The following is a 16,544-nucleotide window of genomic DNA, read 5'->3' as shown; positions in this document are numbered from 1 at the left end:
ACACACACACACACTCCCAGGGCAACTGCCAAATCCACTCACTTCATCTAAGGGAAAAATTTATTCACTCTCAAATTGAGTGAGAAGAATAATATGTTCAGACTCCCCCTCGAAAAACGTTCATTTATCCTCCCCCCACCCTTGAATTAATATTTTTTTGGAGATGTTCAGTAGGGTTCTTATGTCGAGTTTAACAATTTTAATGTCTTCACCTTTCAAAAAACGATTCTTCCCCAACAGCACTACTTGAGGACTGTTTTGATTTAAGTACCGTCATTCTTAAATTAAATCTGACACGACGTCTTATGCGGGATAGAAGAGGTAAGGGCTCGATTTAGCTGCATAACATTAACTCATCACTCATGAATGATTTATTCCGAGCATAAACTGGATTATTTAAATACATTCGGATGCTGTGGCTGGATGTGTGAGTGAGTTGACACAGACTTTGTTGTTGTGTATTTTCTAGGTCATACATACTGTAACTTTAATTGACTGCCATACGTAAAAACACAGAAAAAGTAATCATACTCAAAAGAAAACCTTTAATGTGATTATTGTAACAAAAACAACTGAAGCGAGCACACAAGTTCATTTTTTCAGGTGGCTAACCCTCATTATACAATGCAGTTTGGTTTGATTCTCTTTCATTCAACTTTTAATCAAAATTGGATTTAAAATTGTGCAAAAAATAAAAGTAGATGTCTGATGTAGGTGAAAAAAAAATGGCTGATTACAAAAGTGAATGTTTTCATTGCTGCTCATCAAAGCAGCGATGGGAGGACATGTTATTTTCCTAAGCTCCTTTGCTTTTCGCACAGTAGCCTGTGAATTCATTACAATAATAATGGTGAGACCTCAGTGTTTCTTCCTAATAATAAGCTGCTGGGTACTGTATGTTGGAAAAGGAAAGAGTTTCTTAATTTTTGATGACAAGGAGTTGACAAAAGTGATATTTTATTTGTTATGTGCAGTGCAATCAGTCGCATAATTTTTTTTCTTTTAGTATCCGCAAAGCAGCTTCGCAGAATGAGAAATATTTGGGGCTATTTTCATTTAAGTTTTAATTCTGCCTCAGGGACTGCTTTGTTTACTGAAGATCCAAAGCAGGACTTAAGTACCATGAACAATTAGTTTGAAATAACCTTTAATAAGCTTGTGTCTGCTGCAGAGATGTAAGTAACTGTTTGCAAATAGCAGCAAAATATGTGTCTTTGTTGTAAATATCTGCATAATTAGGCTCAAGCACACAGTGAGGAGCAACTTAGTGTTTCATGTAGCTGCTTCACAATTGTTTGTTTTGTCTGGCGAAAAGCCAAAGATATTTACTTCTAATGATGAAAATTTTACCTTTAAGAATCTAAAACAAGCAAACAATTGATATTTTTGTTTAATAAATCACTTAAATGATTAATCATTTACCAAACTTGTTAGAAGTGTTCTATTAAGTGACTAATGGATTATTCTAATACTCACTGCAGCAGTGACGTGTCTTTAGTCTTTCGGCATCTGGCCTTATGCACTCTTACCTTTTTATAACCATTTCTTGTTGTTATCAGTGAAACAAAGTTTGTGATCTGAAAATGTAATAAAATAGTATCTCTAGAAATTCTGCGTGAAAAGAAAAACAAAAAACAAATCCTCTTTGGCCCACTGCTTGAGACAGACTTTCTTAAAGCACCTCGTGGGACCTTGTTAGTGCTGGCCTCTCAGTCTTGCAAACTAAACAAACTGGAACAAGCCAGGTTCATCCCACACGTAAAAACACTCATCCAAGATCAGTATCCAGTATAAAATTCACAAGTACGAGCCCTGTGACCTTCACCGGATATTGTTTCTCCTACATTTATCGCCACGGCTGCAGTGTTTTCAGTTTTGCCAGTGTAGCAGCAAGTGGTACTCAAGAGCACTGAAGGTTGGCATCTCCTGCGGCGTTTGTAGAAGAGTCCATGTGTGACCGTGTGACCCTGTGACACAATCGCCTCCAGTCTCTGTCAGCAAGTTGTCCCCCAACTGAAAAATATCGGGCCTCAGAGCGGGGGGATGCAGCTTTATGGGACAAAGCAATACACAGACGGACATTTTATAACAGCATCTGTGTGCGTCTGTTTGTGTGAGTGTGTGTGTGTGTGTGTTTGCAGCAGCTCTCCTGCCTGTGGAGTATTTTTCTCTCAGCCTTGGGGGGGAAAAAAAGGAAACGGCCATTCCAGCAGCTCTCTCTGGGGGAGCTCAATCTTTTACGATCTAGCTGTTCTGCTTAGTTACTCTCTGCTGCCAAACACTCGAAATGCACTGAAGCTGCTATAATACATACGACAGGATACGACCAATCAGGAGTGCATATTTATAGTACTTTAATCATTTTGGTGATACTCTGGCTTTTCATCAAGCACCATTACCAGGTCGAAATTTCAATGTGTCCTATTCTTTGGTTTATGACCAAATAACTGCAGAACTGATCATTTACCTCAGCTGTACTTCGTCTCTAGTGCTTATTAGGAACCGTTAACATGCTGCCACGCTAAATCAGTGGTTCTCAAATTGGGGTGTGGGACCCCCCCTGTGGATGAATATGAGCCACTGCAGGGGGGCATGGATGACTGGAAAAATATTAGTTAAAGTAAGTGTGATTAATAGGATTTATGCAGGGAAAATTAACAAATGGTTTACTGATGGTATTGTGGTGACCTTTATTGAACCAAAATTCCCCTATCATTGTTAACAAGTGATTGAAGTTGTATGGAGTATGCCAGAAAAATATCGAAAACTAACACACTGAACAAGTATACCTGCTAAAAGTCTGTATTTACCTTTGCTGTTGTGAGCATTTTAGCATTCGGATGCTAGCGCTTAGCCCAAAGCAGTCCTGTGTCTAGAGCCTCACAGAGCTGCAAGCTGCTCAACTCTCAACCTTGTTAGTTCAGAAGTAGCAGATTGTAGACAAACAATATGTGCTGTTTTAGAATCACTATTTTACTGTTTCATTTTAGCATTGGTATTTGATTTACACATTTTAGTTTACTTGCTTGTATAGCTTCACTTTTGATGCTTATACGCTTAACAGGCTTCAATAAACATATAAATTCACGGCAAAAACTGATCTTCACATGAATCAAAGCTAATATCAGAACAGCTGTGTCCTCTATTGCTGCACTTAAGAGGCACTGAGGAAATTTGATCAAGGTTATATCAGTAGAGATTAAATTGTTTGCTTTTAGAGCGAGGAGATAGATCTTTTTAAAATTGATTTGTTATATTGGTTGTTAATAGTTTGATACAGCTGTCTTGTTGTTGCCTTTTCCTGGTCTGACGGGCAGCTTGAGACTTGATTGAAGTGTCATTATCAAATGCTTACTTTTCTTTCAGGTGAAATGACCAGTGAAGATGTGCTCCTGTGGAGCTCTCATATCCAGAAAGCTTCAGAGTTTTATCTTAGATTGTTTCATACCTCCCACACTCAGTTGAGGCGAAATATTATAATGCTTCTATAAACAAGATGAATGTTAGATAACAGATATGATTCATAAAAGCATACACAGAAAAAATACTGTCATGATTTAGTCAGCATCACTTGAATATCTATAGCTTTTTTAATAATGTTATGTAGTCAGATCGTGATAGAATATAACTGTGAGCATTATTTGTCACAAACAGCATGAGCATCGTACTTGAATGTCAATCTAATCTGGCTTTGATTAGGATCTGATTTTGTGTTATTCCTCTAAACCATCTATTGGCAGGCTTCTTTGTTATTTTCTTTTTTGGATGTTGTAGGAATGAGCATGGATTCTCATTAGTTAACTGATCTGAGTCCCTCCAAAATCCTGGATCTTCTTTATAAAAGTCTGACATTCTGGAGGCTGTTCCTCTTTGAAAACACATCTCCTTAAGAACCGAAAATTAATGGTGATTCTCTAAACGGAGCCGGGGAGATGAGGCTAATGAGGTTCATAACGATGGAGCATCACATGAGGACGCACGCTCCTTCGTTCACAAGATAACACCCAACCACATCTGTAAAAAAACGAGCCCAAATTAGGAGCATTGGTGAATTTGGGTGCAATGAAACATGACTTTTAGATCTTTAACAACCACAATCAAACTACTGATGTCTGAACAATCTTTGTACACAGTGTCCCCCATTTGGAAATTAAGGATTTTCGCCATTATTACTAGAAATTGGTTTGATTTATTGCTAAACTCACATTGACACTTAACAAAATCATTTGAAGGAAAAACCCAGTTCATTAAAGACGATTCCTGTCGAAGTAGTTTAATTAAATAATATTTCCAAACATGAAAATAATACTAAAAAGAAAATACAACAGATACAAGAAAACCATTTAACCCTGACCACGACAGCAATAACAACAACACATGTCATTGATTAGTTACATCACCCATATTAAAAACATTAAAAATGGATGGACAGCAGTGTTTTTAGGACAAACAGTATCACCTCTGGATCAGACAAGAAACACAAGAACACAAGAAAAGTTCCATCACCTTTACTCTTTTACCAGTTAATTCAACTAGGCTAATTTTGAAGACTATTTGTGTTGCTCTTGATTTGTGCTCCAACACTTTGTGTTGAAAAGTGTCAGGGACATGAGGGCTCAGATGAATGAAACACTTTTTAAATGTTCTTCATCATATGTGATTTTAGGCAACGTAATTAGGGGATGGTCTGAGGTCAAAGTAGATAATTATGGTGGGAAAAAGATTGCATAATCTCATTTGTAGTTAACATTTCTTGGTGCATGCTCTTTTTAACTTACTTAACTCATTAACCTATTAAGCACATTATTAACCTATTATGCTTTTAAAAAGGGATGGGGACAAAATTGGTAATTTCAAAAAGTAACAGTGTAACACATATGGTGCTGCATCCTTTTCATAACCTTTTATTATTGTAACATTTATTTAAGTGAGAGTATAGCAGAGAGAACGTTAGACATACATAGCCATATATGGAGAAGTATTCCTAATATTGTGCTACCCCATTTAAATCACTCAATCAATCAGTATCAATAGTTTTATCAATTCCAACGTGTGCATGCTGTTGATGCTTTCCTAGTCGCCCTCAATCTGATCTTTTCTTCTTAAAAGTATCTGTGGCTGCATCAGTCTGCAGGGTACCTGCACAGAAGCAGTAAATGGCCCTTTTTCGAGGTGAAGTTCAGCAGGGACATGTAGACAGGTTTCATGGCAGAGTTTCGTCAGGACAACAGCTGGCCACTGTAGGAATTCTGCACCTTGTTGCACCAACCAGCTTCTTCGCCTGGATTAGGGCTTTGCTGTCCATCTGTCGGGCGTCGGCTTACATTTAAGCCCTGCCATTTCACAGGCCCGGCTCCAGCCAGCTATCCCACCAGGCAGCTTAGCTTCTCAATGACACTAGGGTAACCTTTCTCTCGAAAATTCAGCTAGGCGACATTATAGCAGTGTGAAAGTGATCTTACTTGGGGAGCTAAAGGTCAGATACCCCTGGTTAAAATGGATTTAGCCAAAATGTGGCTGTCAATATCCATGTTCTGTGCTATAACTCCAAGCTGCTACTTAGAATTGAACCAATAAGCATCTTAAGAGGCAGTTTAACTTATCATCTCAGTAGATGGGTATAATATTTTTGTTTCCTAGGATATACAAATTATTCATTAAAAAGATTAGTTTTCAAATTACAAAAAATGGTGGTAATGCTGTAGCTGCATACTGGTCCGCATGAATTTGTTATATGTGCTTAAGGAGAATATGTGGGATAGTGACAACTGCTTACAGCAAATTGTTGCATACTGACTATCAAAGGCATGCAAATAGTACAGTAAGTAAAATTCTGGATTAGCCCGGCAGCTGAATAAGCAGTTTGCAGAGGAATGGGCTTTAAAGGCTTTTAACACTTTGTGCTGCAGATAAGGTCAGCATCATCTCAGGGATTTTCCAGTAGCTTACAGGTATTTAACTATGGCATTTAACACGGCTCAGGAGTGATGGTTTGTGACAGGTATACTAAAGCATTGGGCGTGGTTTTAAGTCTTAACAATGCCTGCCAACACCTGCGTTTGATTGTACTTATTGAGGATTACTGAATGTTGACAGACAGCCTCAATTAGACGAATGGAGCAAGATTTAGTGGAGTGATGGCAGGTTGTATGTGAAAGCTACATGTAGGCAGAGAGCAATTAAAAAAAGTTGTTACAAATAAGTGCATACAATCTGTTCAACATGGAGCCGTAGATTTTAACTATATTGAGTCCAAAAGCTATTCATTCTTTAAAAAGACAAACAGAATCAAATGGAAATGATATTTTAAGATAAACTGCAGAAAATAAATGTTCTGTCCTGAAGAACAATATCGTTATTAGACTGGGTTCCAAATTGATTTTTTATTGGGTCCCACAATAAAAACATAAGGATGTTCTGATAAATCCCACGTAAAGAAGGTTGAATGAAACTGTCGGATGGTAAATCTTTCTTAAAGGTGTTATCGATAACATTCAGTCACAAAATGTGGCATTCACAGTTATTCAACAACATCACAGTTGTTCAAATCACCTGCCTCCTCAAGTGGTTGCCAGTTTGTTGCACTACCTAATGTTGCTAACACTAGCTAGCAAAAGTTATCATTGCTAAGATTAGTTAGCTAACGTTAGGGCAGTACGATATGTTGGGTGCATACTGTAGAAACCATTTTTAAGTTTTTTTCAACAAACTAGCCAACATGTCCATGTGGGCCACCTTTGGGCAAACCCAGGTGGGGCCAGCATGGACCCTGCAGACAAACCCACTTGGAACCATAAAATATAATGTGCAGATCCCATTTCGCCCATTTGGGGCCCACACGGAAATGTTGGTTGGCTCATAAAAAGGTTATCAATATGACCTTTAATTTGGAACATAACAGTTAAGAATTGATTAAAACTTGAATTAGAGGTAGTCTAACTGAGTGACCAATGAACCACCACTGATACACATTGAGTTATTATGTACAAAGGGACACTAAAAATCGTACTCATTGTCCGTTTAATTATGATTGCCCGTCCGCTGATGAGTTGGCTACTCTTCTGCCACTCTCTAGTAATAGGAGCATAGGGCACCATCCACTTCTTGATATGAGGCAACATCTTCAGGATCCCAGTGGATTCTGTCATAAAGGCATTAATCTCACCATTCATTGATCTAGTTATTACTGGTCGTGGACCAGTGGGTCCTCATTTATCGAGCACTGTTGTCTCACTTCTCCTCGACCACGTTCACTCCTTTGAGAAGCACGCCCCCTCTCACTTCACCTCAATTAATGTAATTCTCTGGGATCTCACTGGAGTGCTGATTGCAATGAAGAACTGCATTCAGACCGCATGCCTGCAAGGGGATGATAACACCAGATCATTAACAAAACAGAGCTGCAAATGTTTACCCGTGGATGGCATTCTTCATCTTAATGTGTCCCCGTCTTTCCTTGTTCCGCTGCATATTTGCCACTGAAGCCATGTGCAATAAATGTCAAAGCTGCTCTGTCATGAAAAAAAACACAGGCAGACATTTTGAGGGAATGACTGTAAAAGCTTGAGTAGCATTGTCTCTTCCTAATGGAACTTGAAAAATTCTGATGTATGATGATTTAGTAATCAAGTGCTGTGTTATTTTATGGGGATTTTGAACATGTGTAAAGGAGTGCGACGACTCATTAAGAAGCCTGGCTGGGGTTCATAACCTGCTGAAGTTGCAGTCACAGAGCTTTACCAACAACGGATTATGATTTGATCATTTTGCTGATTGGGTTTGACTGTCAGTGGTAATAGAGTTGGACATAATAGCATCTCATTGACTGATATCCAATATGCGATAGCCACATGATAGAGGGTGACAGATGAAATTGAGCTTGTGATAAGGACACTCCTTCTTCTTAGGTGTCTAAGCATGCCATACAAAGCTTCACACCAATCCATCTCACAGCGCTCAGCACTGACTTGATCAATGTGGGTTAGGGAATAAGAATGATTAAGCATGGCTGGAGGCGAGAGGGAGCACAGCAGGCACTGGTGCAGGTGTCTGATCTCAGACGTACAATCATCTCTGAAATCACTTGGTTTCACTTGATTACAGATGGTATCATCAAATCCCCAATCTGAACTTTGACCTCAGAGGCAATACAAATAAATTGAGTGGAGTAAATCTAACCCATAAACCCCCTTTTTTGAGTCTGATGTCCAGTTGTCTATTGGTTCAGTGGGACAAAAGTTATTAGTGGTGACCACAATGGAGTTCCATGTCACCCCTTAATTAACTGTGTCAAAAAGGACAGAAAAACGAGCAAACCCCAGACTGTAGCTCTGCTAGGCTGCAGAATTAAGACAAAAGCAGCTCAGAGAAGACATGGACAAAAAATAAAAGAATCAGTGCCGGTCAATGATTACAAAACTTGCATGCCTCCTTACCTAAACCACCCAGGAACAAACCAAAGAAACAACAGTAAATAGAGTGAGATTTATTTGCTAAAAAGTAAGAAGTGTCAGGCAGAAGAATAATCTAATAAATGTTTGAACTGTTAATGATATCTGTCGAGAGATAATAATAAGTTAAAAAGTTTAAAAGTTATGCAGAAATAATTGTAATGTCATTCATCTTGGGACTTTATAAATGTGTGTGTATAGTGACATGAATCCACTGATGAAAAGTACAGAGGAGACGGGCACAGATGGTGGAAACATTGGGAAGTGCCTTGATCAAATAAAGTTTGATCAAAAGATCAACAAAAAGCATTCGCTCCAGATGTGTCACCTAGCCTCTTATTTCTGTAACACATCTGTTTCACCACTTTGTTCTTACTAGTTAACCAATTAAGAATGTCCATATAGGGATAGGAGGGAAAATATAAGAACCCTGAATCTTAGAGGCAAGACAGATCATTGAGTGTGACCCTGCGACACTCTAAATGAAGAAATAATTTCAAAGGTCGAAGATAGTGTTTATTTAAAGGACTACACAACAACTACGCAGAGCCTCATGAACACTAAGTCCAACAGTCCTGGGGGTGTTTCACATTGGCACAGCACTTGGTAGAGGAACCAGGGGGTTTAGCAGTTCCATGTCATGCTACTGTGCACATTCAAGCCTCTGCAAGACTTACTGTCAGCAAATTTTGCAGACATTTGGACTTTTTTATTCCAATTTTTTAAAAGGGTTTCTGGGATCACGTAGCCTCTCCCCAGTTGCAGAGACGTAAAAGTACCGGTTGTTTGTGGCTAAGCCAGAATGATAGATGAAGCTTCTGTGGGTTGGTCTTGACTCTCAAAGTGACTTTTCCACTAGCAGCAAACAACTTCTCGCAGCTGAAACTATTTTCAGCAACCGTGATAACTTTTAGAACTTACAAGGGAGCTGTCATGTTCTCACAAAGTATCTTAAGTATAGGTGAAAAGGTAGCGGAGAAGGCTTTGGAAAGAAGACAGTTCAGTTGCTGGATGAATCTCCATTACACCAATCTCTTCTGATTAGGAAGTTGCTCTACAAGAAAATGTTTATTCTTTATTGTGAGGACAGGGTCTGGACTCCTGTACTGGAGTACCAGGGTAACAACTGTCAAACATAATATGAAAGATTTCCCCCCCTAATTCTCTACAGTCTCAATCTATCACAAGTAATATGTTCCATGAAATCTGCTGAAGCACAAAAGTGGGCATTATCCTTCTTCACACACCTTCTGTGAATCGGAAGGAAGCACTCTGTGACCAGTTAGAAATAGACTTTAAAGACAAATTTAGAGCAAGTGCTGAAGGCTCATAGCACTGGCGCAATTCTGTGTATTGTGACAACAGCCATCACACATAGACAGGAGTCCCCTGGAGACTTGTCTTGATGAGCGCGAATGAGATGTGAAGGATTTAGTTCCTGTGTTTTTTTCTTACATAAGTCAGTGAGTTACCATCCAACTCCATGTTCTTGAATGTAAGAAATAACATTGTTTGAATTATTATTAAATTATTTATTAAAACCTAAACCATTACTCTTTAAGTCCATCTGCCTTTTTCCACTGAACCCTGTGTGTCAGAATAATTGTCTCCTAATCGAAGCAGAAAGGATGCTCCTATATTCACTTATCTCCATAATGATCATAATCGTTCTCAGCATATACATGGAAATTCTGAGATGATAAAATCTATTGTTGATTGCATTGTTAGTGGAAGGGCTGGAGGCATCCTAACAGATGTCACTGAAATTAAATACGGTTTGGGTTTTTTTGCTCTTAAACCTTGCATTTATCTCTCTGTATCCAATTACCTGGTGGTGTATGGTCTATATTTTATCGTAAAAGATTGTGTGAGCCGAGTGTCAGCCACAGCACATACATCACACTTGCCACCATCAGTCTTTGATTGCGTCCTCCTGCTACTGCTGCTCCACCCCCCTACTGTTTTTTTTAACCTACACAGCAAATCCAAGCTGGAAGCAGGAAGAAAAGAGTAGGGGTGAAAAAAGACTTTCTAGTACCAGAACCAACCACAGATACGCTCAGCATATGGGTCTACACAGCATGAATTGGATTACTGTCTGAAAAATGCAGTTAATTCCACTTGAAGGTGCGCCCCTTCACTTTATATCAGGTTGATAGCACTGACTGATTGATCGTTGTAAGGTGTGCAGTGAAGATGGTGTTCAGCATTCCACAGCCGACGCAATGAGGATGCAGTGCAAGATTTATGTGAATTATTAGAATTATTTTGCTTTTATGGCTAGAATCAGTACTTCTTCTATATCACAAATAGGTCTAACATAATGCTGCGCATTCACTGCAGCTACTTGCATTTAAAGCTCTTTCCAGAAAAGTGAACGATGCAAAATTCAAATCTGTCAGCACTCTCAATTATGCATGCACATACCTTATTCCTCGTAACCACCCACCTCTAATCACCTTTAGTCTGTGTCATGAATATTGCAGCATTCATCCTCTCTGTTCTGTCGGGAAATGTGTCACATGAGAATGGCATCCTTTTAGCACTAGTGATTGTTTAACTATCCATCTGGCAGCAAATAGACACAGTGGTCAAAAGAAAGTGTCTCAATACAAATTCAGCCTGCTGTCAGTTCATACTGCTGTCCTCCTCTTCCACCACACATGTAGTCAAATTGCTGAATGTAGCAGAGAATGGCTTATTTGAGTACCAGCCCATAGCTCACTGGTATCAACCCATGCTATACAACCTCATATGGTGTTCCCCTATTGTCTGTGTTTGAGAATTTTTACAATCTGCACTGAATTTCCCTCTTGTCTCAAAAGAAGATAATAGCATTTTGTGTGAATTTGAGTAGTCGAACTCATCAGTGTGACAGACAAATTTCATGCTCTAACAAAATTCTTTGCCTTGTCTCTGTGTCTCCCCAGGTAACCGATAAGATGGCAGCCGGGGAAGCGACTGGGCACAGCTACCTGGTGGCTTGCTGGCAGCCCATTCTGATCCTGATGCTGGGAACTGTGCTGTCTGGCTCCACCACAGGCTGTCCGTCCCGCTGTGAGTGCAATGTTCAAGAGCGCTCTGTGATGTGCCACCGCAAGAAGCTCATGACAGTTCCTGAGGGCATTCCTGCAGAAACTAAACTGCTGGACCTCAGTAAGAACCGCATTAGAACCATCAACCCAGACGAGTTTGCCAACTTTGCTAACCTGGAACACCTGGAGCTCAGTGAAAACACAATCTCCACCATTGAACCTGGAGCTTTCAACAACCTTTACGGCTTGCGGACATTGGGGTTGCGTAGCAACAAGCTTAAGCTTATCCAGCTCGGTGTCTTCACAGGCCTGAGCAATCTCACACAGCTGGACATAAGTGAGAACAAGATCGTGATCCTGCTGGACTACATGTTCCAGGATTTGTACAACCTACGGTCTTTAGAGGTGGGTGATAACGACCTGGTTTTCATCTCCCACCGGGCTTTTCATGGCCTGAGTAGCCTTGAGCACCTGAGTCTTGAGAAGTGCAACTTGTCCTCTGTGCCAACAGAGGCTTTTACCCACCTCCACAGTTTGATCACTCTCAGGCTGCGCCACCTCAATATCAATGTCATACGGGATTACTCCTTTAAACGGCTCTATCGGCTGAAAGTGTTGGAAATAGCCAATTGGCCATATTTGGATACGATGACCCCAAATTGCTTGTATGGATTAAATCTCACCTCCCTGACCATTGCAAATGCCAACCTGACCACAATTCCTTATGTAGCCCTGAGGCACTTGGTTTATTTACGCTTTCTTAATCTTTCATATAACCCTATCCATACCATTGAGGGGAATAAGCTCCATGATCTTCTGCGTCTGCAGGAATTTCACCTGGTAGGTGGCAGACTGGCAATGGTTGAGCCCTACTCTTTCCGTGGTCTAAACTACCTGAAGATTCTAAATGTGTCTGGAAACTCTCTTACTACTTTGGAAGAGTCTGCTTTCCATTCAGTTGGCAACCTGGAAACCCTTGCCTTGTATGATAATCCCTTGGCCTGTGACTGCCGACTGTTATGGGTTTTCCGACGGCGCTGGAGACTGAACTTTAACCGGCAGCAGCCTACCTGTGCCTCCCCTGAGTTTGTCCAAGGCAAAGAATTTAAAGACTTCCCTGATGTTCTGCAGCCAAACTACTTCACGTGCCGCAAGTCTAGGATTAGGGATCGCAAACCACAGCAGAAATTTGTTGATGAGGGAGCCATTGTTCATTTTGCTTGCCAAGCAGATGGAGATCCTGCTCCAGCGATAATGTGGCTTTCCCCGCAGAAAAAGTTCATCACCACCAAGACAATTGGAAGGCTCTCAGTGTTGCCAGATGGTACCCTTGAGGTGCGCTATGCCCAGATTCAAGACAATGGTACATATGTGTGCATAGCTAGCAACGCTGGCGGAAATGACACCTCTCTTGCTCACCTGCACATCCATAGCTACTCGCCTGACTGGCCACACCAGCCCAACAAGACTTTTGCCTTCATTTCCAACCAGCCCACAGAAACTGGTGCTAACGGTACAAGAGCCAATGTCCCTTTCCCCTTTGATATAAAGACACTGATCATTGCGACCACAATGGGCTTCATCTCATTTCTCGGTGTCGTCTTGTTTTGCCTGGTGCTGCTCTTCCTCTGGAGCAGAGGTAAAGGCAACACGAAGCACAACATCGAGATCGAGTATGTGCCACGGAAATCGGACGCTGGCATGAGCAGCAGCACAGTCGACGCTCCTCGCAAGTTTAACATGAAAATGATTTAACGGAGCTGTGGAATTTATTCATTTTGAACTCAAAAATAAGACAAATGGAAAAGAAGACATTCTCTTTCCACTCCTACAAACCTGTGGATCCTGGTCTGTGAACATAGAGTAATATGTTTTTTCCTGACTGATGTACTGAAGAGGAGGGCACTTCCTGACTTTATCAAGTGAGAGGGAATGAAAGCACACCCAGTGTTACTGTGCATTGCTGGTTTCTACAAGGCCTGTGAAGGGCATTCATTGAAAGTCAGATTTGTCATAAGCAGTTCATATTTCTGTGGATTTATACCGGGATAAATATACCAGAAAAGAAAAACACTTCAAGCAGCCAGAATCGTGGAGCAGATCATATTTTGGCCATTGCTGTTTTTTGTCTGTATTTTTTATTTAGTGTTTGTTTTGTTGTTTCCGAGGTTAGATGTCAAGCTATGACTGAGATTTGTATGGGTTGATGAGCACATTTATACAACGTTGATGCATTTCAAGTACATGATCATTACAATTCATCAGTGTTACATTTGTGAATACTATGTGCTACATATGGTCTTTTTTGTTTCTTACAGTGATGATTGTTCTGTAATCAATCAATGTATATCTGTGTCACAATACCTGATGAAAATTATTGCAAATGTGTGCCCCAGGAATTAGCAGAAATACACAATATATTATATTAAAGGAGGAGCAAAACTGTTAGTGATGTACTATATAAAACATATTTGAATGTCACAGCAGCTAATCCATAGCCCTCTTCCCGACCAAGAAAATTCAATGATTTGTACTGTAAAACAGTTTACATTGGTCATTATGTGGCCTGAAAAACCGAATGATATACAAAAATAGGTGCTCTGAAAATACATAAATTCAGTCAAATAGGGATGCATCAGTGGAACTATTACTATTGAAACCAATTATCAGTACTGTGCTGTAAAAATCAGCCTGATGGTCTGTTACAAGAATTTTATTTTTAGAAAGATAAATGATATTTAGTATTAGATTATTGAAAAGTAGCAGGAAATCCTGTTGTTAAATATGGCTCTTGGTATATGATTTTAGCACTGGGGAATTTCTCTAATAGAACATTTCGAGCCCAGTATCTGATATCAGTATCAGTGTCACTCATCCCTGATCTTCAGATGAAACAGAAGGAAATGTGAGATGTCGTTGTTAGATGCTCTGTACCTACAATAGATGCAGCATCTATCCTACAATTTTGCGAGCAAACAGAATGGTTTGCATTAGTACCTTGATACTGCAGGCTCTTATCCCTGACTTTAAATGGCATTTCAAAAATGATTATGTAATGGTATTATTTGTGCTCAACATGATTGAGAGGAATACAAGTTGTGGTGCTCATGTTTTTTGGATACAATGTGCTCCTCAAGCTGTAGAATATTTCTTTCATTGCTGGTTATTTTTCTTGATTGTTTAATGAAATCAATGATTTATTTATGCCGATGCTCCCCCCATTAAAGCCATGGAAATATTACCTTCCAGGATCATTTACAGGTTTGCTATTCCCCAGAAATGTGCAATGTTTGTCAGGGGAAAAAGAACTGTGCATATCACGCTCCCAGTTGGCCCTGCATATAAAATCTGAGGTTACAGCCTTACCTTCTCAAGAACACACTGTGGACAGCTGGGCTTTGCAAACGTGTGTGAGGATAAAGGCTAAGTTATTTATGATGGATGACATTACAGACAACGACACAGTAATGGGATGGAAGTATGGACAGAATATGCAGATGGGAGGGGTGACACAGATGGTTTCACCCATGGAGCAATCTGAAGCAGCTTTGGTGTAATCCGTTTTGCATAAAGGAAAAAAAAAAACACTGAATATGGCTCATGGTTCTCCCTCTTGCTGATTATGAATGCTCTCTTCGTTCAAAGTGTGGCTACTGTACCTAGCCTTTTTGATCCCGAGTGATCTCGGGATTCTGTTCTTTTTTTGTTTCTGTTATTCCTTTTTTTTTATTTTGACCCTGGACTATATTGACCGTGTAGTCCAAGCCAACTTTTTACAAAAAAAAAGGTACTAAAAAAGAAATCTATGGAAAATACATTCAAATTGTTCTGTGCAATAAAGGTAATATGCAGATTTTTTTTTTAATTAACAAAATTTTGTTGATGTTGAATTGTTGAGAATATGGTATGTTGTATTAAACAATCTATGGACTTTTTTAAACACATCATGGTCCTATCTTAATTTATAGGTGTGGTTTGTGCTGTGTATCTGTGGGGTTTAAATCACATTGGTTCCTGCCAATTACACATTGATGACTCCTTTAATATTTTCACTCACAGGCCACCCTCGTATCTTCTCCATGAATACATACATAGATAAATTCAAATTTATTTTAAAGACAGCAAGAGTGAAATATCCCCCTTTAATGTTTTGCTGGCCACGCACCAGTTGAAGTCTAGCAGATCATCTGCGTTTATTTCTTGTGTATCAGTGACCAAATTATGTTTGATTTCTTTGATTGAATACCTCATTAAACGATGATGCAGACTGCAATGTAATTTAACATCATACGTTTCAGTGCTAATTACTTGTTTACAGGGGCATTGGTAGTTCACTTATTTCCTTGCCTGGCCTCTAAACATTAATTAACCACCATTAGTAAAGGATCACACACATTGGTATGTTTGGAGAATATTTTTAATTTACTCTGTACACAATCTTAAAGAGAAAATCTTGGTTGAGTAATAATTAGTTAGTGAAGTTTCTAAATGAAACAAAAAATAGAAGCTGTTTAACATTGAATACAAGTTTTATTCTGGGATGTCTTTTAGCGAAACATGAGCAAATTAGGTTACCCTTTGAAGGTTATGGGAAATGACCAGGGATACGACTAGGACAGCCTAGTTTCACGAAACACGGTGCTGCTCTGCATTAAGTTTGGATCTCTGTCCCATTCCTTTTTATTTCACATCGTTGCTTCCTTGGTTAGGACTCCATGGGGACTTTTGACGTTCTTTTTTCCCCTCAAGCTGTATCAAAGCATGCTCATTTATCTTCTGACTTGAAAACAGACAGGCAGAATAGAAGAGGAGAGAAGCTATTCTTGAGGCCTCGGAGCCCTGGGGAGTAATGGAGACATCCATTGTTTTCGTTCCTCAGATATTAGATCTGTGCTTAAAATTCTAGGTCAGGAACAAGCTGATGGATTCTGACACTGTGCGACAAGTCGTCTCTCCTCAACTGAGCATGAAAATGCAGACACACCTCTGGGTGTTCCTTACGCTCATCCAAATCCATGTGCTTAATGGCATTTGGGAAACACTGCATGTAAGCAAACAA

At 39.7% G+C, this 16,544-nt stretch overlaps 2 protein-coding genes across 4 annotated transcripts in view; one reads left to right on the top strand and one right to left on the bottom strand.

Annotated features, from left to right (window-relative positions):
- Positions 1 to 15,429, top strand: part of lingo1a (leucine rich repeat and Ig domain containing 1a) — a 125,605-nt gene extending 110,176 nt beyond the window's left edge. For both annotated transcript variants that reach the window (XM_084364464.1, XM_084364463.1), the window contains one exon: positions 11,381 to 15,429. In XM_084364464.1, coding sequence (XP_084220590.1) covers positions 11,393 to 13,240 — 1,848 coding nt within the window. In that variant the 5' untranslated portion in view covers positions 11,381 to 11,392 and the 3' untranslated portion in view covers positions 13,241 to 15,429. The remainder of the gene's footprint in view (positions 1 to 11,380) is intronic.
- The window catches only part of LOC311263988 (uncharacterized protein), a 174,659-nt gene continuing 165,385 nt past the window's right edge, over positions 7,271 to 16,544 (bottom strand). For both annotated transcript variants that reach the window (XR_014623425.1, XM_084364466.1), the window contains one exon: positions 7,271 to 7,359. Coding sequence is in view for 1 of the 2 variants with exons in the window: in XM_084364466.1 (XP_084220592.1) it covers positions 7,347 to 7,359 (13 nt within the window). In the remaining variant the exon portion in view is untranslated. The remainder of the gene's footprint in view (positions 7,360 to 16,544) is intronic.

This window comes from Pagrus pagrus, assembly GCF_965226575.1.
Source record: "Pagrus pagrus genome assembly, chromosome: 10".
Classification (NCBI taxonomy): domain Eukaryota; kingdom Metazoa; phylum Chordata; class Actinopteri; order Spariformes; family Sparidae; genus Pagrus; species Pagrus pagrus.
Note: the sequence above shows the minus strand (reverse complement) of the source record. Positions and strands in the feature narration are given on the sequence as shown.